Source organism: Schistocerca serialis, chromosome 1 (genome assembly GCF_023864345.2).
Source record: "Schistocerca serialis cubense isolate TAMUIC-IGC-003099 chromosome 1, iqSchSeri2.2, whole genome shotgun sequence".
NCBI lineage: Eukaryota > Metazoa > Arthropoda > Insecta > Orthoptera > Acrididae > Schistocerca > Schistocerca serialis.
This window is the reverse complement of record NC_064638.1, coordinates 319,353,537-319,375,614: the sequence shown is the minus strand read 5'-3', so window position 1 is coordinate 319,375,614 and position 22,078 is coordinate 319,353,537. Positions and strand designations below refer to the sequence as shown.

The following is a 22,078-nucleotide window of genomic DNA, read 5'->3' as shown; positions in this document are numbered from 1 at the left end:
CGTGCTGGATCTTCCTGTAACTAATCCTATAATACTACGGTGTACTTTATCTATGTAGGTGTACCTCCACAATCTCTACGAGTTCTAAATGATGTTATCATTGGAATAATATATTTACTGTCGACCTTAATAACTTTTTATTCATATTCGAATTTTGTGCTTGCTGTTTATGAAGGGCGTTATGTACTGATGTAATGTATTAAATTAGTACTCTTCGATTCCCTTGGTTCTGTCTGCTACAGTCGCTTACGTTGCTGTTAATGTAACAGAAAACCTGTTTCCCAGTGCTGAAAACAGTGTCACAATTATATCGCACTGGTAAATGGTATTTTTTCAATGTATTATTTTGATTCATCTAATAAGCGTGAATTAGTAACGGAATGGTAAATGTAAAAAATTAACTTCGCAGGAAGTTGTTATAAAAGTAAATTCCTAGAGAAGGCAGGATGATCAGCGGTAACGGCAGTTTAGTTTTTGTATAGGCAAAATGAAGTATGTACTACTGAGCAGTTTTTAAGCTGTCCCACACACCATTTTTGCAGAATTTATTGTTCTGGCGAGTGATAGAGTCCTCGCTCTGATTTGCAGGAATACTGAGGGGTTTTCGTGATATCCTCAGTTGTGTAATTGAGGATGTAGACAGATCCACAGATATTATTACTTGATCTTCTTACCAACATATTTTCACAGCCAACACCGACCCCTGCACTCGGTTTTAAAATATTAGTCACCTTATAAAAATCATCTAGAATTCTGTGCCACTACTAATTTCCTTCCCACGTCTAACTAGCGATAAAATCTTCTCGATTTTTTTAATTTTTGCAATGGGGCCTTTGCTATCAAGCTGCTTCTGAATTCGTTAGGTTCCATAATTCGTATACTTTCGTCCTAAGTCTCCAAAACACTGATCTATTGAGTATGTCTGCACTGAAGCTCTAACAATAACAGTACCTTCGGATTTTTTTTTTTTTTTTTTTTTTTTTGCTTTTTGAAAGCCTTTGACGTAATTTACTCTAGACCTATGCTGTTTCCCTCATATTGTGTAAGACTCTAAAATCACTACTGTATCAGCAATCTTTTTAAAGTCAGCACCAATACACCATACATACATGGAAACACTTATTCTGGACTAATCCCCATTGGTGGTATTTCTGCAGTAGTTTGCACGTTGTCAACAGGAACGATAAAAATCTTTTGTGAATTATTCGATAAAACAATTTTAACAGTTTAATATAATCAAGCTTTTTGGTTACGAACGTTCCAGAATCCGTGGCTCCGTGCTGAACATAAATACAGAAAACTGTAACCAGTCAATTTTTTAAAAAAATATTCGTTTATTCTGTTAGATAGTTTTTTAACATTTCACGCTCTTCTTTACATTGAGCGTATGAAAGATAGTCTATTTCCATAGCTTGATGCTTAGTACTGGCTCTGTGACAAGAAGACAGACCAAAACACTTAATGTACCGCCATTAGTTTCCATTAGGTACTTACTGCAACAGTATTGGCGGCTTTGTAATTGATGTCCAATTGGCAACCTCCATAGTGATTTCAAATTCCCACAGGTCACTCCCTTTTAACTCAGATCACTCACTTTTCAGCCGGAATGCGAGTTTAAGTGTCAATGATAAAACTGCCTGCAGCCAAATACAGGCCTACTGTACAAGTGGTATATGATACTAACGTCTTCACTCGAACATATGACATATTTCGCTCAGGGACATGTATATACACATATAAATATTCAAAAAGAGCAGACACCACTACACAGCAGAGAAAATGCTGAGGAAGAAGAATTTAATGTTTTATGTATTACTAAACAAAACTTCAAAGTGCCACATGAAGTATTTCAAACTGTAGTAAAATTAAAATGTAAAATTTTGGGTGACCAAAGAATCAGAATAAATGTTGATATAGAATACTGATGCACCCAAGACTTCTGGGAATTAAAAGTCGAATAGAGCTGCCCCAATCTTTAACAACAATCTGGATCTCATTGTTACTGATAGGATGGATTCTCTTTCTCATACTACTGGGTATTTTATGTGAGTCAATAAGACTGAAAATAATAATATTGTTGATGATGTCATTTGAATAATAAAACATAAAATTGATGATTCATTCATTATTGTATTTTTATTTCTTGTTAACATTTTACTTTTATATAGTTTTTAGTTAGTCTTTCTATATTTAATGATAATAGGATGACCTCTTGATTATTAAATCATTAGTTTATGTTCTATCACAATCCATAATTCATTATCATAAGCGTAAGTTACCTTAGGGATCAGTGTGATTGTTTTTGAGAGCTCATATTGGCAAAGCAAATTGCGACCTTGACGTCAGATTACGAAAGATTTTGGATGAAGGACCATAACCTACAATTACTGTAATTAATAAAAATACAACTGTGGTATTGTCATGGAAGAATGATAATTGCTGCATTAATGGGAAGCCCCGTCTTGAAGTGATAAATTTAATCATGTTGCTCTAAACTATTTCTAATAAAAGGTCAAACCTATATTTGTAGAGCCTGGAATCTAGGAATTAGTGGTAGTTCTGAATAATGTTGACAAAGGGAGGAGAAAGAACTATATTGAAATAATGAAAATTAGTATACTGTTCGTATGTCCACTTGCCATACTGTGCATATGTCCACTTGCCTAAGCTTAGACCTTTATGACGAGACATAATTTTTATTTGACACTTCTAACTCCAGATCTTGTTGATAATCCCATCTAGACCACTTTGTAAATTATCCCTCCTAATCAAATGCCCCATTTTTCTTTGCTTCTGGTACTGTTGTTTTGTTTGCACTTTAAAAAAATTACAAGGATTTTACTTCATTGGTCTCACTTGTAATATATTATCTGTACATGGTATCGGAACCATTAAGAACAAGATCATTTTGTTCAGTCAGTCCTTTGAACATGTCATCTGTAACATATGTTATCTCACCTAAATATTTTATCTGCTTTAAACATTTTTACTGAAATAATTCCTCTCATTTTAGTCCTTAATCAGAAATTAACAGTTCCAATCTTTGGAAACCAACTGCAATATTCTGTAGATGCAATACTTTACAATTTCTGATCGCACTAAAATTTTACGGCCATACATATTTAGGTTTGTGTATAATGATGGCATAACTGACAAAAACCGAATTTCAAAATAATAGATATTGTAGAATATTACATCAGTGTTGTTTAGGTTTTCATTGGTAGTGAAGTATTGCCTTGTTTCTGTTCTTATGTTGACTTGGGTTGGATTTCTTGGATTGTGGTACAGATTCGTCTTATTACAGAAAACATAATATTATGTACATGAGATTAAGTGTCTTACTTTCCAGTAGGAGACTTAGTTATTTATCGGCATAGCACAAGAATTACTCGCCAATACGTTACTGGTTGGTGACATAGATATGAGAGCAGTTAATATGTAATGGGAGAATAGAGGGATTCAGAGGTTGGGAGTAGTACTGGATCAGTTTACAGCTAGCATGTCCTAGAAATTCTGTAGCAAAAGATTTGCTTCAGAACTCCATCTGGTCACTGAGAAGGTGGTCTTGTGCTATATGTGTTGACAAAGATTCAAATTTCTTCGAAAACGTCACATTTTATGTCTTTGCTAGCAAGATCAAGTACCTGAAGGTTCTGTTCTACGATGTTAGCAGAACGACCATGTTGAGTGAGATGTGTGACAAAGCTGAATATTTTTATGTTATTAAGACTGAGTGCATCCATATGGATTTTGAATATTGTGAAGCTTCTGCCAGTTTGTCCAATGTACAAGCTTGGAGGTTTGCTACAAATGAGTTTTTATATGTCTGACTTCTGTTGTTGTTGCATAGTTCGGATACTGCAGATGATTTTATTTCGTATTTTGTTATAGGTGAAGAAGTTAACTCTCATGTCACATGTCTTAAATATGTTGGCAACTTGGTAAGAGATCTCCTCTAGGAAAGCTAGGCTTAAAAATCTGGTTTTCGTGTTTTTGGATTGTTGTTTACCAACTGGTTTGTGTAATTTTGTTGTATGGCTTAGTTTATCCATTATAGCAGGATTGTATCCATTACTCTAGGCAAATGATTTTATAATATTTGATTCTTTATGCATTTCACTTGCATTCAACAGGATTTTCAGCATGTGACTAACCATCGATCTGAAGAAGTGCTTTTTATATTGGTGTCAATGGCAAGATGATTTATGAATAGCAATGTTGGTAGTTATTAGCTTTCTGAAAATTTGAAAATTATGCTTTTGATTTTTATAGTGATTTTTAAGTCAAAATAGTGTCATTTGGTATTCCTACAGTGAATTGAATAGTTTGGTGTAATTTATTAAGTTCTTGTGCTAGGATTTCTATCTCTTTCGCTGTTCCATTAAAAAGAATGACTCTCATCAACATATCATTTATAGCAAAGCAGCTTAACTTTCAGATGGGATTAAGATCTGAATAAATTGTTTTCAAGACTGTTAATACTGTAGATGTGTCAGCTAAAAAGCCTGCAAGACTACTTCCCACTGCTGATCCATCTTCCTGAAGGTAAAACATGTTCTTGAACAATAAGTAGTTGTGTGACAATATAAGTTCCAGGATCTCTATATATTCATATATTTCTGCTCTAATAATTGTTTTGTGTTCTAGTACATTGTTTCTAATTATAAATACTCTTACTTTGAGAAGTATCTTGAATATGTCAAGAGATACAAGTAAAAGTTGTGATAGTGATATTTTTTGTATTGTGGATGAGCTCATAACTGTTTTTGACAAGGAAATTATTTTGAAACTTGTATTCCTTATGGATAATGTCATTAAGGTTTGTGGTGGTTTTACAGCTTGGATTATGGAGTAAATTTAGAGTGGGACGTATGGGACAGTTTGGTTTGTGGATTTTGACCTGTGCTCTTACTTTTGGTGCTGACAGGTTCATCCAGTATGTAATACTTCACTTCTATTGGTAGGAACAGGAAATTGCAGTTTTTAGGTAATTTCTTAATATTATCTTGGATTTGGGAGTTGGACACAGTCTGTTTCCTTTATGTTATTATTTCTGAAGATTCCTGAGGTTTGTTAATATAACCTGTCATAGATGACAGATGATTTGTTGCACTCGTTTCAAGTAACAGTAGGACTTCTAAATCTACTTCTTTTGCCAAAACTGTTGTAAATGAGAAATGTTCTAAACAGTTATTGAATTTAAAGTGAAATTTATGATGTGAAGACAGCACTGTCTAGAGATAATATTAAACTAATTTTTTACTCAGAATGTTAATAAATAAATGTGATGGAACAGAGCCATTTTTCTATTGTAAGCTATTGAAAAACCTAATGTCACGTTAGTTTATAGTTATGACACAAGCACAAAATTGATTGCACCAATTTGCCGAATAAATCTATATAATTTATAATTTGTGTGCTTTGCACTAACATAATTTATAAAATGAAAGAATATATAAAAATGGGCTCAGTAAGACCAAGTCAAAACGTGTTTCCCATACACTTAACGATGTGTTTCTCAGGCCTGTACATATGTTCACTATTTTTATTTTCTGATGAAGTTGCATTCATAGCCAAATCTTTATGTAACAAGTTTCTTCAAACACAAAGTTTATTTTCAAACCACTGCAAAAAGTAATTAAGTAATTTAGGAGAACGATTATGATCAGTTTCCTGTTTATACATTTTGTAAATGTGTCTGAAGTATAGGTGAGTGAAAACAAGAGTTCTGTATTTTCTCCCTTCAGAAACCTACTTTCCTAGTGAGTTCAGCCACATTTTTGGCATGACTTGTATTAGATGTAACACATTTCTTTCGGAAACAGTCGTTATCCTTATTTTAAAATTCTGAAATAGTTATATGATGCTGTCAACATTTACTTTGGTTGCCTAAATTATGTAAGTCCATGTGAAAGTTTACTCTCAATGGTCTTCTATAGAAGTCAATGGACAGCTAGCCGTACCTGTCTGGAAAGTGACAGCTTCACACATCACCCTGACACATTGTAACAGCCATAGTTTCTTTTATGTATACATGCTTAATTTGTCCGATATAGGTTAACAAAACCATTTTGATACCGCAGTCAGCATAGCGAAATATAACAAATTAGTGCACTGGTTCAAATACAAAAAAATTAAGATATCTTTCTAAAGTAGAAAAAACTGTTGAATATTTTTAGTTAGAAGCCAATCAAATTAGTTTGCTTGTGTACAAGTAAGTCATCCAGTGACCAGAAAAAAATTCTGTAGTTAGGATATTTACGGAAGTGTCGAATCGTAAATGAAATTTGTTGTCTTTCACTGGAGTTCTATAAATAAGATGGTGAGAAGAGGATAAGAAAAAACAACAGCGAGGTACTGGTATCTTTTGTTTATTAATACAAGCATGGTAGCACGAAACATTTATTTCCAGTTTGGTGTGTTTATTCTAAGTCAGTGAGATATGAAGCAATGAGAATTTCGCATAACGAGAAGAGATGACACGATTGTATTGGCGCTTGCGATGCGTTTCGATATCACAGATACAGAAATCAGACTTGTGCGCAATCAGTATGCTAAAGAGGCGCACGCGACTAGCGCCGGCGCGCGCAGACTGAAGGGGCTGAAGCTTCCCGTCGTCTCGACTTCAGGACTTCAGGACTTCTTGGCGGCTGTAGACTCGCAAGCCCGGGTGGTGGCTTGCACCTGCTCGTAGTCGCGCAGCGCCTGAGATTCTTCGTACACTGGTTTCAGGCCGGTTGCAGAGTCCTGGAAAGAGAGGTAGAACGCACTTCGTCAGCGAAAGTAGTTCTCTGTGTTGCAGTGAAAACAATCGCACAAAGACTTGCTAGTGCAAACTGAAATGTCTTCAAATAAGGAAAGAGCAACTCGTGTACACGCGGACAGTTTCCTCCTCCCCTCTCTCACAGACCTATTGCTACAACCAGGTACACTTTGACTGCCTATCCACTGGTCTTTAACCAACCCACTTGACATACCGCTCTCCCAGACTCAGGGAGGCGGCACCAGAGAACATTCCCCTCCCTCTGATCCCTAACGACCGTTGGGACTCTCTCTGCCTGTTACCCACATCTTTCTTACTCACCTCAACCATTGAAGCTTCCAGTATTCATTCCTGCTCATCGCAATTCCTCAACAATCCACACAAACAACGCGCAATTCGACCGTTTCTCCACACACACACACACACAAATCAATATACACCTAATATCAACATCAAAATTTCTATTCCACAGTCACCAGGAGCTTCTCACAATATTATCCTCACTCACCATCAAATAATGTATGTCAATGTTTTACCATATATTTCATAATTATTATCACCCCTACATACAATCTTCCATTTGAGGTCACCATTTGCATCAATCTTGATCTCAACAAAATTCTCACCTTTCCCCATATCATGAGAGAACGCACTTCATAGTCTTCTCACATGTCATCTTCACTGAATTTTGTGTTTTCTAACGAAAATCTATGCTGTCAGTGTGTAGAATGTATGGTTGAAGTATGAGAAGGTTATCCACTTCCAGCCCACTCTTAACTGTGAGGGACGAGGGTCTGAAAAAACAATAAAGATGAAAAGAAACTCATGGGCCCCAACGCCTTCCAATGTAAGTCGTGTTGTATTCAGTTACTCAGAATACTGTACATGTTTCTGACTGATTTTGGTTGTCAGTGCACCATTGATATCTTCTCCATTAGAAACGGAGGACATAGTCTCATGCTATCACTGGCGTAAGCATTCTGTGACTATCTACAAATTAATTAATGAACAATATTAAACAATAAATGTTATGAGTGTTCTGGGAATAGAATATGGCATCTTAGGATGTTAATGAGCAATTTCCTGCCCTGATTTTTAAGAGATCAAGAGGATATTCCTGTTTACATCTGCAAGTCACAGTTAAGTGCAGAGGTTACTTCGTTTTATGGGCAGATGAGGAAGGTCCGATAGCCCATGATTGTTTCACTTGTTCTATTACGGGTAGGGGAAGAGTGAAAACGGGGCAAAGGGTACCGAATGGCCGCTGGGTTTTCGTATTCGCCTCACAGAGAATCATCATCAACAGTGTAAAATACCTAAGCAACATGAGGCACTTGGGAAGAGTTGGAAAAGGAATCCGAAATAATGCCGGAAAGTCTCGTCTTCAGAATCCTTACATCACTTAGCCGATCAAACGCTCATCTGGTACTGCGGCCACGCCAGTCCTGGTGCAGATGACGTGGGCGCAGCTGCGTGAGGGCGCAACACATTCGGTGTTAAGATCTCGCTACTTCCGATTCTGTTCTGCAACTTACATTTGGACTTGAATCGGTTACGTTCTGGACGCTGCTGTTTCCATGTATACACATAACTTGGTATTTCTTCTGATTTCTAGTAGTTTCCATTTCGAATTGGGGCTCATCCTGCTTATTACGTGACTCTGTGTGCAGACTTAGCAATGATCACAGTCTTTGAGTGTACGTGAATACAAATGACCACGCTCGACTAGAAAATCCAACACCGTCATTCAAACGCCGACCGGTGAGTCTGACGCTAACATACAGGCTCAGTGACAACGGCTACCAACGTGGCTATTGTAATATTGTAAAGTTTATTAAGCTGAAAAGAACTTCTCGCTTACAGAGCTGAGTGAAACTTCCTGAGCGTTTTCGTGTAACTAATTTATTCAGATCCACATAAACATCCTTAAACTGACCAAGGACAGGGCATGATCACCTTAATTTGGGATACTACTATGAATCATTGCAATGAGCCCATTTGGGTGAATGGGAGTGTTGGTGAGAGTCTTCGTGTGTGGAGATATTGCTCAAAAGTGTAGAGAGTGCAGTTGAAGCTGTAAGTTCTCAGTGAAACCATGGGAAAACCTTCATGTATATAAGCCGTTGCTCAATTTAATTGGTACTCATTATTTAGATGTTATTTAAATTCCTATTAACTAATGTTGGAAATGGAAATGAAGTCCTACGCTTCTTGACAGAGCGTAGGGGAACGATGCTGGAGACCCTCTTCGCCGTACTAGGCTAGGTCCTAATGGAGGTGGTTTGCTGTTGCCTTCCTCCGACCGTAATGGGGATGGATGATGATGATCAAGACGACAGAAAAACATCCAGTCATCTCGGGGCAGTTGAAAATCCCTGACCACGACGGGAATCGAACCCGGGACCCCGTGCTCGGGAAGCGAGAACGCTACCGCGAGACCACGAGCGGCGGACTAACTAATGTTAGTCAATATTTTTCCTTGTCGTAACGCTTTCTGCATGAGTAATATTCATTTCTGGTCAAGAGAAGTGGGCCAGTATGAAACGCAGCCTTCAGTTTAAGGAAGAAATTTCTCAGAATGTAATATGGAGTACTGAACTGTATAAATATGAACACGTTAAATACGAGAATCGAAGAGTTTGCGATGTGGTGGTATAGAAGGATGTTGAACATTAGGAGAGCTCATAATAAATGAGGTGGTTCTCCACAGAATCTGCGGGTAGAGGAACGTGTGGAAAACACTGACAAGGAGAAGGAACAGAATGTTTGAACATGTGGTAAGACGCAGTAGCATGGAGCTTTGAATGGTAAAAACTGTTGGGGTAGAGAGAGACTGGAATATATCCAACGAACAATTGAGGACATAGGGTGCAGCTGCTGCTCTGAGATGAAGAACTCGTAAGTCGCCGAGCCAGCGAATTTTATCCTATCTTTATAATTTACGAAAGTTGTTATTTATTGATCGTGTGATTTAAAATAGCGTATTATTGCAACGGAGATCGCATGAGCGCACTTACCTTGAAGAGCAGGTCGTGCTTGCCTTCGTACGGGCCGAAGAGGCGGAAGAGTTCCGGCTTGCTGGAGTAGAGGTTGGCGGCGGCCAGCAGCGCCTGCCGGATGGCCTCCAGCTGGTGCTCGTTCTTCGTCTTACTGGTCACCACCTGCGGGAGAGAATAGGAGGGCGTCTGGAAAATTGCGTGCCTCACAGCCGACAGCTGGGCGTGACGCATCACGTCGAGGTCCTACATCAACATCTGGTTTCATCCAGGTATCTGATGGGGTGGGACGTAAAAAATGGGACGTAACAAATATCGGATACTGCAATCATTTCTCAACTTTCAAGTTCGAATCGTGAAGAACGCGTGAGAAATACGACTAGGTAACAATATGTATGAGCTCTTATTTCATGGTCATTTAGGTAATGTATTGGGGGGAAATAACATAAAAAATCGTAACGAAAACGAAATCAGGACCTGACATTTTTATTTAATCACATAAGACCGGTTTCAAACTTAAGTGAAGCTACGTTCAAATTGTGATAAACCTAATTCCGTGGAGAGACGTTCTTAACGAAGGTCTCTATACGAATGTTTGTCACCAGTTAAAAATGACCTCATCCAGGGCTTGAAAAGGTCGTGATTGAAAATTCATTTGAAACTGGAGCTATTCTTAATAATTCTTTTAGAATAACAGAACAAATATTTAAAAGTTATTTTAAAGAAATTACAAACAATCATATTTACACCAATGATGAACGATCATTAAATATAAATGAGAACAAAAGATTATGCAGGTTACGCAGCAAATTTCCGTAAAATAATAATAATCTCCCTAGTGTTTAGCACGTTAAAACATGGACCTTATATATAAGAGCTTTGCAACAAATGCTCGAAAGTAACGTGCTCCTAAAGTAGCATCAACGTCTCGGGTTTATTTTATGAGCTTAACATGATGTCATAGGAGCAACGACGTACATGACATAATTTACAACTAAAAAATCATCCATTAAGTAAGTCATAATGCGCCTAGTATATCTACAGATATGACTTGTTCGTACATGAAAATCACAAGTGTCACTAATGTATGCAGTGTATGATACTTCCGTTTTTAGATACTTGAAAATGACCTAACGCTGAAATTGTTCAAACGTACACGAAATAAAGAGAATGGCAACTGAAGGCATCAAGAAGTCTTTAAAAAAATATATCGCAGCTGCGGACCCTATCACATTGAAAATTACAGAGGAAGTGATTAGACAATAATGGACCACATTTGTCTTTCACGTCGCTAGGCGACGTTTGCAGCGAAGTTATTTATAGTTTGTCCGCTTACATTTGAGTTATAATGACAGAATGTACTGTCGAAGAGTAACATAATAATTTCTTCATATTTTCCATGTTCTTGGTACAGAGCACGAGTAAGCACAATAAAATTTCACTACAGAGGTTATCGACCAGTTCTCACATATATTATTGACTAAACCAGTTTCGACGGTTATGTCTTCTCAGTAGGCCATATAGGTTCTTAACCGTTGGCTGTCTCAGTACGTAATAGGAGAGTGCATCTCCGAAGGTCTCCTACTCGAGTTGTCACTGACTCCGTCGAAAACAGTTCGCCAATAAACGACATATGAGAGCACTGACTGATAACCCCTGTATTCGTGGCGTAATGAGCACTGCAGGGGTGAAGCAGCAGAGCGTCGCACTCACCAGGTGTCCCGGGACCGCAGCCAGGTTGCAGGACTCGAACTGGTCCAGAGGCTTCCTGCCGCCGTCGGGGCACAGCAGCTCGTAGTCGCCGGACTTGAGGTCGCGGGCCCACGCCTCCGAGTTGTGTCCGTCTGCAAAACGTGGCGCGTCGTCATGCGGAGTCTTACTACTGGTGCAAGCAAGTGGTTATTCGCTACATATAACTAGCTCCAGACATATACACTACTGGCCATTAAACCTGCTACTCCAAGAAGAAATGCAGATGATACACGGGTATTCATTGGACAAATATATTATACTAGAACTGACATGTGATTACATTTTCACGCAGTTTTGGTGCACAGATCCTGAGAAATCAGTACCCAGGCCAATCACCTCTGGGCGTAATAACGGCCTTGATACGCCTGGGCATTGAGTCAAACAGAGCTTGCATGGCGTGTACAAGTACAGCTGCCCATGCAGCTTCAACGCGATACCACAGTTCATCAAGAGTAGTGACTGGCGTATTGTGACGAGCCAGTTGCTCGGCCACCATTGACCAGACGTTTTCAATTGGTGAGAGATCTGGAGAATGTGCTGGCCGTACAGGACCTGCAACATCCGGTAGTGCATTATCCTGCTGAAAGGTAGAGTTTCGCAGGGATAGAATGAAGGGTACAGCCACGGGACAACACATCTGAAATGTAACATCCACTGTTCAAAGTGCCGTCAATGCGAACAAGAGGTGACCGAGACGTGTAACCAATGGAACCCCATACCATCACGCCGGATGATACGCCAGTATGGCGATGACGAATACACGCTTCCAATGTGCGTTCACCGCGAAGTCGCCAAACACGGATGCGACCATCATGATGCTGTAAACAGAACCTGGATTCATCCGAAAAAGTGAACCCAGATTCTTCGTTGAGTACACCATCGCAGGCGCTCCTGTCTGTGATGCAGCGTCAAGGGTATCGGCAGCGATGATCTCCGAACTGATAGTCCATGCTGCTGCAAACGTCATCGAACTGTTCGTGCAGATGCTTGTTGTCTTGCAAACGTCCCCATCTGTTGACTCAGGGATCGAGACGTGGCTGCACGATCCGTTACAGCCACGCGGATAAGATGCCTGTCATCTCGACTGCTAGTGATACGAGGCCGTTGGGATCCAGCACGGCGTTCCGTATTACCCTCCTGAACCCACCGATTTTATATTCTGCTAACAGTCATTGAATCTCGACCAACGCGAGCAGCAATGTCGCGATACGATAAACCGCAATCGCGATAGGCTACAATCCGACCTTTATCAAAGTCGGAAACGTGATGGTACGCATTTCTCCTCCTTACACGAGGCATCACAACAACGTTTCACCAGGCAATGTCGGTCAACTGCTGTTTGTGTATGAGAAATCGGTTGGAAACTTTCCTCATGTCAGCACGATGTAGGTGTTGCCACCGGCGGCAACCTTGTGTGAATGCTCTGAAAAACTAATCATTTGCATATCACAGCATCTTCTTCCTGTCAGTTAAATTTCGCGTCTGTAGCACGTCATCTTCGTGTTGTAGCAATTTTAATGGTCCGTAGTGTACTTGCGTTATTGCAAGGAAAGAAGGACGATTAGTGCTGAGTGCGACATTTGTTGGCCAGATTGTGGGAGAAAATCAGCCGTCACCTTATTCTGAGCGTCATACTGGAACACCTTGATCGAACGCTATCAAATGGATATTGTTCTTCTATGCTTGTGGCATAAATTGATTAAATTTTCATTCTTATGCGAGGTTATTTTCAGTACGAAAAATGGCCATTCCTCTATATGATGAATGGTGTGTGAACGTGATGCCTGTTGGGTGAGCGTAACGTTACTGTAAGTTATCATTCTGTGGTCTTTAGCGATGAGTCTCACCTCTGTGGCGGTCGGACCGACGCCATCGTATCTCGACGACCTGGTGAAAGGTCGCACGAAGGAGCGATTCTTGAGACCTTGATACCGCAATTTGACAATCTGTTTGATATGACAACGTGACTGATTCCGTAACTGTTGCAGGCTGAATGCTCGCCAGTATGTGGCAAGAATGGTAAATCCTGTTCTCATATTCTTCATATCCGGGTTACCAAATGGTATATTGCCCGCCCGGCTAGCCGTGCGGCCTAACGCTCTGTTTCCCGAGCGGGAAGGGTTGCCAGTCCCCGGCACGAATCCGCCCAGCGGATTAGTGTCGAGGTCCGGTGTGCCGGCCAGCCTGTGAATGGCTTTTAAGGTGGTTTTCCATCTGCCTCGACGAATGCGGGCTGGTTCCCCTTATTATGCCTCAGTTCCACTATGTCGGTGGTTGCTGAGCAAACACTGTCTTCACATACGCGTACACCATAATTACTCTACCTCGCAAACACCTCGTCTGTAAACCACTGAGGGCTATGGCGGGGACAAAGCCTCTCCGTCGTTTATAGGTCCCCACAAAATACACAATACACAAATGGCAATTCCAGCATAGCAGTGCAACACACCATAACACAAAAGCCTTGAGCAGTATACGGATCACTGAATGTACACTATCACGCTGCTGCTAGCTAGCAATCCTCATGAATCGAGACGCCACGTGCTGGCAAGAAATTCCTCATGATGACATTCAGGGCTCTTTCCTTTCACGCTACAAAAAGTACAAGAGTTTATTCGCACCTATCGGTCACACCTAATTCTGAAGTTGACGATAGATACCTGTTCCGAATGTCCTGAAAATTTGATCATTTAATAACTTATATGTGATGAGCATCCGCATAAAATTTAATAAATGCTGGACTGGTACTTCGCAGTGTAACACTCTTTTCGTCTGTGTAGTTGTGTGAAATACGTCTTAAAATAGTTGTTGACAACATTGAATTCGGTCTAAACTGAAGTAATGAAGTAAGAGGATATATTACGATTTGTTCAAAGACAAAAAATGGTTCAAATGGTCCCACTAAGGGGCTTAACTGCTCAGGTCATCAGTCCACCAGAACGTAGAACTACTTAAACCTAACTAACCTAAGGACATCACACACATCCATGCCCGAGGCAGGATTCGAACCTGCGACCGTAGTGGTCGCGCGGTTCCAGACTGTAGCGCCTATAACCGCTCGGCCACCCCGGCCGGCTGTTCAAAGACATAAAATTCACTTATGTGAATTTTTTAAAGTTCTGAATCTAACTTTTTATTTATTTTCCTGGTCGGCAAACACTTTTACAATATGGCTGTTGGCAAGATATTTATGAATTCAAAGGAAAGCGCGCTTTAAGCTGATTATAAACAGCCGCTATAGTAAGAGTTTATGTCAGATACGAACTGCAAAACTTCTTCAGAAATCTGGAGCATTTAAAAGCAATGTAGTTGCGGACAAAATCACCGAACCGTCGTTGTCCTGAATTCACAGTAGTGTTCTTATGTTCGTCTGGTGGGTGTATACAGGTATGCACAGAAAGTACTCTCCAATAAGCTTGCTCCACCGCAATGTTTTTCGCACCAACTCAACGCAGTTAATCACAGACAAGAGAGAGTGCGCTCTCCCACGCAGTGCTTCACGCAGGCGCCACTATGAGTGGCATATGCTTGCTTACGTACAGGTCAATAGCACATGCCTCCAGCGCTATGCATAAGAAAGTTAGTGGGTCACGGTATCACATAATCAACAACCACTAGAGCTGAGCGCATGAGAAGAACGCCTCATGTCTGCCGATCGCGGTACGTGATATTTCACAAGTAGTTAATGGCGATATAACGTTTTATATAAATGACAAGTTTTAAGATCTATGTTCTTGTACAGAAGAATATAGACCCGACTGAGTAAATCATATATAAGTAATGTGGTTTAAGTTTTAAGTATTCCACATTTTTCTACTATAAAAACAGCATAACGAGAACCAGCGTGTGATGAAAGCATCTATAACTACAGGCAGTTCCAACCCTTTCTTCCGTGATTTCAGTTTTCTAATTCCTACGACTCATCAGTTACCAGAGTGAAAGTGGTAATCATTTTGGCTTCAACCTGAAAAATTTATTAAACACATTACAACAGCTTTTGCATGTTAAATTATTCAATACACCTTATTCATCTACTCCCGATTTCACCGAACTGGTAGCGTTGTATATACAAGACAACAATTTCACTTTCCGTCTTATTTACGTAGGAGTTACTAGATATTTTAAAGTACACTACGTGATCAGAAGTATCCGGACAGCCCCAAAAACATACGTTTTTCATATTAGGCATTAGACATCGCGAGAGAGCAGTTGGGGCGCTCCGCGGAACTCACGGACTTCGAACGTGGCCACGTGATTGGGTGTCACTTGAGTCATACGTCTATAGGCGAGATTTCCACTCTTCTAAACACCTTTAGGTTTACTGTTTCCGATGTGACAGTGAAGTGGAAACGTGAAGGGACAGCACAAAAGGGTACAGTCAGACCTCGTGTGCTGACTAACAGAGGCTGCCGACAGTTGAAGAGGGTCGTAATGTGTAATAGGCAGACATCTATCACAGAGGAATTCCAACCTGCAAGTACTATGACAGTTAGGTGGGAGGTGAGAAAAGTTGGATTTTCATGGCCGAGCAGCTACTCATAAGCCACACATCACGTCGGTAAATTCCAAACGACGCCTAGCTTGTTGTAAGGAGCGTAATCATTGGACGACTGAACAGTGGAAAAACGTTGTGTGGAGTGACGAATTACGGTACACAATATGGCGACCCGATGGCAGGATGTGGGTATGGCAAATGCCCAATGAACGTCATCTGCCAGCGTGTGTAGTGCCAACAGTAACATTCGAAGGCGGTAGTGTTAGGGCGTGGTCGTGTTTTTCATGGAGGTGGCTAGCACCCCTTGTTGTTTTGCGTGGCACTATCACAGTAGAGACCTACAATGATGTTTTATGCAACTTCTTCCTTCACACTGCTGAAGAACAATTCGGGGATGGCTGTTGCATCTTTCAACACGATCGAGCACCTGTTCATAATGCACGGCCTGTGGCGGAGTGGTTACACGACAATAACATGGCTCAAATGGTTCAAATGGCTCTGAGCACTATGGGACTCAACTGCTGAGGTCATTAGTCTCCTAGAACTTAGAACCAGTTGAACCTAACTAACCTAAGGACATCACAAACATCCATGCCCGAGGCAGGATTCGAACCTGCGACCGTAGCGGTCTTGCGGTTCCAAACTGCAGCGCCTTTAACCGCACGGCCACTTCGGCCGGCCACGACAATAACATCCCTGTAATGGACTGGCCTGTACAGAGTCCTGACCTGAATCCTACAGAACACCTTTGGGATGTTTTGAAACGCCGACTTCGTGCCAGGCCTCACCGATCGACATCGGTACCTCTCCTCAGTGCAGCTCTCCGTGAAGAATGGGCTGCCATTCCCCAAGAAACCTTCCAGCATCTGATTAAATGTATGCCTGCGGGAGTGGAAGCTGTCAACAAGGCTAAGGGTGGGCCAACATCACACTGAATTCCAGCATTACCGATGGAGGGGGCCACGAACTAGTAAATCATTTTCCGGATACTTTTGATCAGATAGTGTTACTTGTGCATTATATTTTTATTTGGGGCAACAGTTAAGACCACAGTCAACGGTGAAAGAGGTATTATTTTCCTATTCCAAACCTAAGTGTGGTGAGTATAGAAAAAATATGGAACCACTCTCCTAACTGACGACACCACATAGCACAAAAACCTTTACAAGATTGCCTTTGTCTATAGGTATCGATTACTCTTTCTTGCTGCAACATAAGGTCCATAGTTCTTGATTTCACTAAGGTACCACTAACTTAAAGAAGTCAATCTCAGTTACCATGACAAGTGTTCGGTTGCATAATGGAGATACGTCAACAAATGTTTGCTTCAACCTGTAATCAGTGAGATCTCGACTTCTGCAGATGGCTCACGCAGGCAGTGAAACTTGATAGTTGCATGTGTGCGAGACTTTCTTCTAACGTCTGGTGAGTCCTCCTAAAATATACTACAAATAAATGCTAGCAGAAGTTGGGACGAAGTAGAAGTCTGTGTAATATTAATGAACTGCTCATAACGTTATTATGGTCTTTTGAATCGAGAGATAAGAACACATTTAAAGAAAGCCTCGATCAGGTCCAGAGGACCGTGTGTGTCAACAGGCCGTTGTGTCATCCTTTACAATGTGGTCTCATTTGGACATGGGCCCAGCACATGTCTCTCCCGCCATTGTACCCTTGCCAAACCTTGAAACTGCTACTTTTCGTTCGAGTAGTTCCAAGGCTGTCATTCGGACGGCATAACAAATTCTGGGTAACCACCGGATGTGGATTACAGCCCACTGCGGATTCACAGTGTTCTAAAACAACATAAAGTGCTGCCTGCGAAGGCACTTCATATTTATTCCCGAAATTTACACTAGCGCACTGCTCACCAGAGACGGTAACCCGAGGGAATCTTCGACATTGTCTTTAGTTTCTGCCGGGTGGACCTAAAGATAGAGCAATTACGTCAACTTTTTATGACAGGGGAGATAAAAGCGGAGTGTAGCGGAGGCGAAAATATTTACGAGGGTACGGTTAGCCCAACGAGCGGAGCGTTCTGCGCACCGGCGATAAACACGGTGGCCCATCCGAGCTCCAGGCAGCACGTGTGTCGACCGCCAGCCTCCAGCCAGTCCCAGCCACAACACTTGAGGACTCTCCTTGTAGGTTTGATTAATGACAACAGACGAATAATATGTAGTTTAGAAACTGACATCGTTCTCGTGTCCTCTCATTACAGTCACTACTGGCACATAACTTTAGAACGCTACAGAAGGAAGCAAAGTCCTGTCGGCGTACAGGTCATTAAGGATGACGTATCAGCTGCGACCAGTCAGTCAATGCTTTTTGTGGCATGGCGCATCAGCGATAACGAGATTATCCACTTTGCATGCCCAAGCCACAGATCGAGCTGTACTATTGGTAACAGGATTTGAACTATACGGCAAAGGAAAAAAGAGAAAAGTATTAAGAGAAATATAGTTTCAATTTGAAATATCAAGCATTGATTCATGTAAGTGAGGGATATCCAGATTATGGATAAAAACCTCTTACATACGTACTTTTTCTGAATAACAAAGAAAAAAATTCTACCATACACGTACTATATGCTGTTGACATAGCGCATTCCACCCCACTGTAGAAAACAACTCACGAATAATGTTGTCAAATGATGCAAGTCTTTAGACTCAGCGGTCCTTCATAGCTTGTTTGGCATTATCAAAGCCTATTTACTCGAGTGGTTCTTCAGTTGCTTTCACAAATCGGATGACCACTTTCCAGGCCTACCCATGAAAGGAATGTACGCTGTCACCTGGAATCGAGTCCGGTGAATACGGCAGTACTCATTTTGCAGAGCGTTTGTCGAAGAGTCACCTTCAGTCCGGAACCGCGCAACTGCTACGGTCGCAGTTTCGAATCCTGCCTCGGGCATGGATGTGTGTGATGTCCTTATGTTAGTTAGGTTTAAGTAGTTCTAAGTTCTAGGGGACTGATGACCTCAAATGTTAAGTACCATAGAGCTCAGAGCCATTTGAACCATTTGAAGAGTCACCAGATACATTTTCTCTGGTGGTTCGTCAAATAATTGCAAATTAGCTTTTGCAGAGCGTAGTTACGTTCAAACAAACAAGATACATGTGTGCTCTGAGTCGGCGAGAAACGTCGCCTTGTTTCTCAGTGCAAACGAAATGTTTGTGTAATGGAATTTTACATATTCGTCGACAGCGTGGAGCAAAATAATCTAGTTCTATATCCAGTTTAACGATATGTATTAACAGAGATAACAAGATACGAAGATTAACAAATAATTCTGCAGAAACTCAGCTGCAATGCTGCTTGATGGCAGGAGAATAGGATACGCCGTGCAGGCAGTCACGTGAGAGGAGGGAAGTTGGGCAAGAAAGACGTGGCAAGAAAGTGTTTAACGACCTGGCAAGTGCAAGAGGACACTCATGCTGGCCTTTTAATGCGAAAGAATTGAAAAATACACTACTGGCCATTAAAATTGCTACACCACGAAAACGACGTGTTACAGACGCGAAATTTAACCGACAGGAAGAAGATGCTGTCATATGCAAATGATTAGCTTTTCAGAGCATTCACACAAGGTTACCGCCGGTGGCGACACCTACAACGTGCTGACATGAGGAAAGTTTCCAACCGATTTCTCATACACAAACAGCAGTTGACCGACGATGCCTGGTGAAACGTTGTTGTGATGCCTCGTGTAAGGAGGAGAAATGCGTACCATCACGTTTAAGACTTTGATAAAGGTCGAATTGTAGCCTATCACGATTGCGTTTTATCGTATCGCGACATTGCTGCATGCGTTGGCCGAGATCCAATGACTGTTAGCAGAATATGGAATCGGTGGGTTCAGGAGGGTAATACGGAACGCCGTGCTGGATCTCAACGGCCTCGTATCACTAGCAGTCGAGATGACAGGCATCTTATCAGCATGGCTGTAACGGATCGTGCAGCCACGTCTCGATCCCTGAGTCAGCAGATGGGGACGTTTGCAAGACAACAACCATCTGCACGAACAGTTCGACGACGTTTGCAGCAGCATGGACTATCAGCTCGGAGACCATGCCTGCGGTTACCCTTGACGCTGCATCACAGACAGGAGCGCCTGCTATGGTGTACTCAACGACAAACCTGGGTGCTCGAATGGCAAAACGTCATTTTTTCGGATGAATTCAGGTTCTATGTACAGCATCATGATGGTCGCATCCGTGTTTGGCGACATCGCGGTGAACGCACATTGGAAGCGTGTATTCGTCATCGCCATACTGGCGTATCACCTGGCGTGATGGTATGGGGTGCCATTGGTTACACGTCTCGGTCACCTCTTGTTCGCATTGACGTCACTTTGAACTGTGGACGCTACATTTCAGATGTGTTACTACCCGTGACTCTACCCTCCATTCGATCCCTGCGAAATCCTACATTTCAGCAAGATAATGCACGACCGAATGTTGCAGATCAAGTATGGGCCTTTCTGGATACAGAAAATGTTCGACTGCTGCCCTGGCCAGTACATTCTCCAGATCTGTCATCAATTGAAAACGTCTGGTCAATGGTGGCCGAGCAACTGGTTCGTCACAATACGCCAGTCACTACTCTTGATGAACTGTGGTATCCTTTTGAAGTTGTATGGGTAGCTGTATCTGTATACGCCACCCAAGCTGTGTTTGACTCAATGCCCAGGCGTATCATGGCCGTTATTAGGTCCAGAGGTGGTTGCTCTGGGTACTGATTTCTCAGGATCTATGCACCCAAATTGCGTGAAAATGTAATCACATGTCAGTTTTAGTATAATATATTTGTCCAATGAATATCCGTTTATCATCTGCATTTCATCTTGGTGTAGCAATATTAATGGCCAGCAGTGTATATCAGATATCAACGCGTTTTGGGTATGGGAACAAATGACAGAGCATTTTGCGAACACGTCTGAAAATGTCTCGGACTGCATTAGTTCTGTGCCTACGTGGCTTCGTCTCATTCATTCTCTGACGCAATCGATAACAACAACCGGATGACTGATTATAGCACTAAAGTAATTTGAATTAGTTATATCGAAAGGCCGCGTAAAATACCACTTACAATTTCTTAGTATATATCGAGAAACAAATCGACATTTGTTCGTTGTAAAAGGAGTGCAATAGCGCGAGCGCTGCGAGAATCTTACCGGTGTTGTTGAAGACTGTGGAATGCTTCACAAAGGCGACGTCTCCAGCGCCGGCTGCCAGACAGCGGAAGGCCCCAGTATAGCCAAAGTAGTCCTCGCCGACGTCAGGGTAGCACTTGGTAGAAACGTCTGCAAGAAAAACAACCGTTGTGACACACGAGAGAGGTTGTCACGGTCGCAGTGGCAGGAGTCTGGCGTAGCGGGACTGTCACGTACCGTTCTTGGCGGCGTTGCCGACGCAGAGGTCGCACAGCTTGCTGGGGTTCTGGCCGGTCGGGTTGTTGTCGGAGAGCAGGGCGCCGGGCGCGCAGCTGCCGCCCGAGAAGAAGTCGGAGACGGCCTTGGCTGCCGGGCACTCGTTGCGCTGCACCAGACCCAGGCGCAGCAGCGTGTACAGCGGCACCACCCAGCCTGCGCACCAACACCCACCACGGGTTAGCAGTAGCAGGGCGGGCGACTTGAGGGACGTGGTCCTTAATAACCGACAAGAAGCGCCTCTTTTTCGTTTCAGTCACCAGTCTTCCTAGTGATCAGAAGGTGTCCATCTCTCCGTCCCATATCCTACTATCCTATCTGTGTATCAACTCAGCTTAGTCGTTAATGACCACTCTCCAAAAGCACAGAGACCAAATGTTTCTAAAACTGAGGTAAGCCTGTTCCACCTCTCTAATCGCCTTTCATCAGCAAATATCAGTCCACAGTTCGGCCCTCTTGGCACAGTCAGATACAACGAAAGCCCAAAATACCTGGGAGTCACTCTGAACACCTTTCCAACTTGGCCAAGAAGTTACAAACACGAGTGAACCTTGTGAGAAAGCTGGCAGGCAGTACATAGGGAGCAACCACATCAGTCCTCCGAGGAGCATCCCTTGCACTGGTATACTCTGCAGCAGAAT

At 41.9% G+C, this 22,078-nt stretch overlaps 1 protein-coding gene across 1 annotated transcript in view; it reads right to left on the bottom strand.

The window, feature by feature from the left end:
- Window positions 1–6,355: 6,355 nt before the first annotated feature.
- Window positions 6,356–22,078, bottom strand: part of LOC126469760 (transferrin) — a 56,871-nt gene continuing 41,148 nt past the window's right edge. The window contains exons 11-15 of the mRNA XM_050096986.1: window positions 21,399–21,593; window positions 21,183–21,311; window positions 11,473–11,603; window positions 9,781–9,924; window positions 6,356–6,747 (exon numbers count right to left, since the gene is read on the bottom strand). Coding sequence (XP_049952943.1) covers window positions 6,634–6,747; window positions 9,781–9,924; window positions 11,473–11,603; window positions 21,183–21,311; window positions 21,399–21,593 — 713 coding nt within the window. The 3' untranslated portion in view covers window positions 6,356–6,633. The remainder of the gene's footprint in view (window positions 6,748–9,780; window positions 9,925–11,472; window positions 11,604–21,182; window positions 21,312–21,398; window positions 21,594–22,078) is intronic.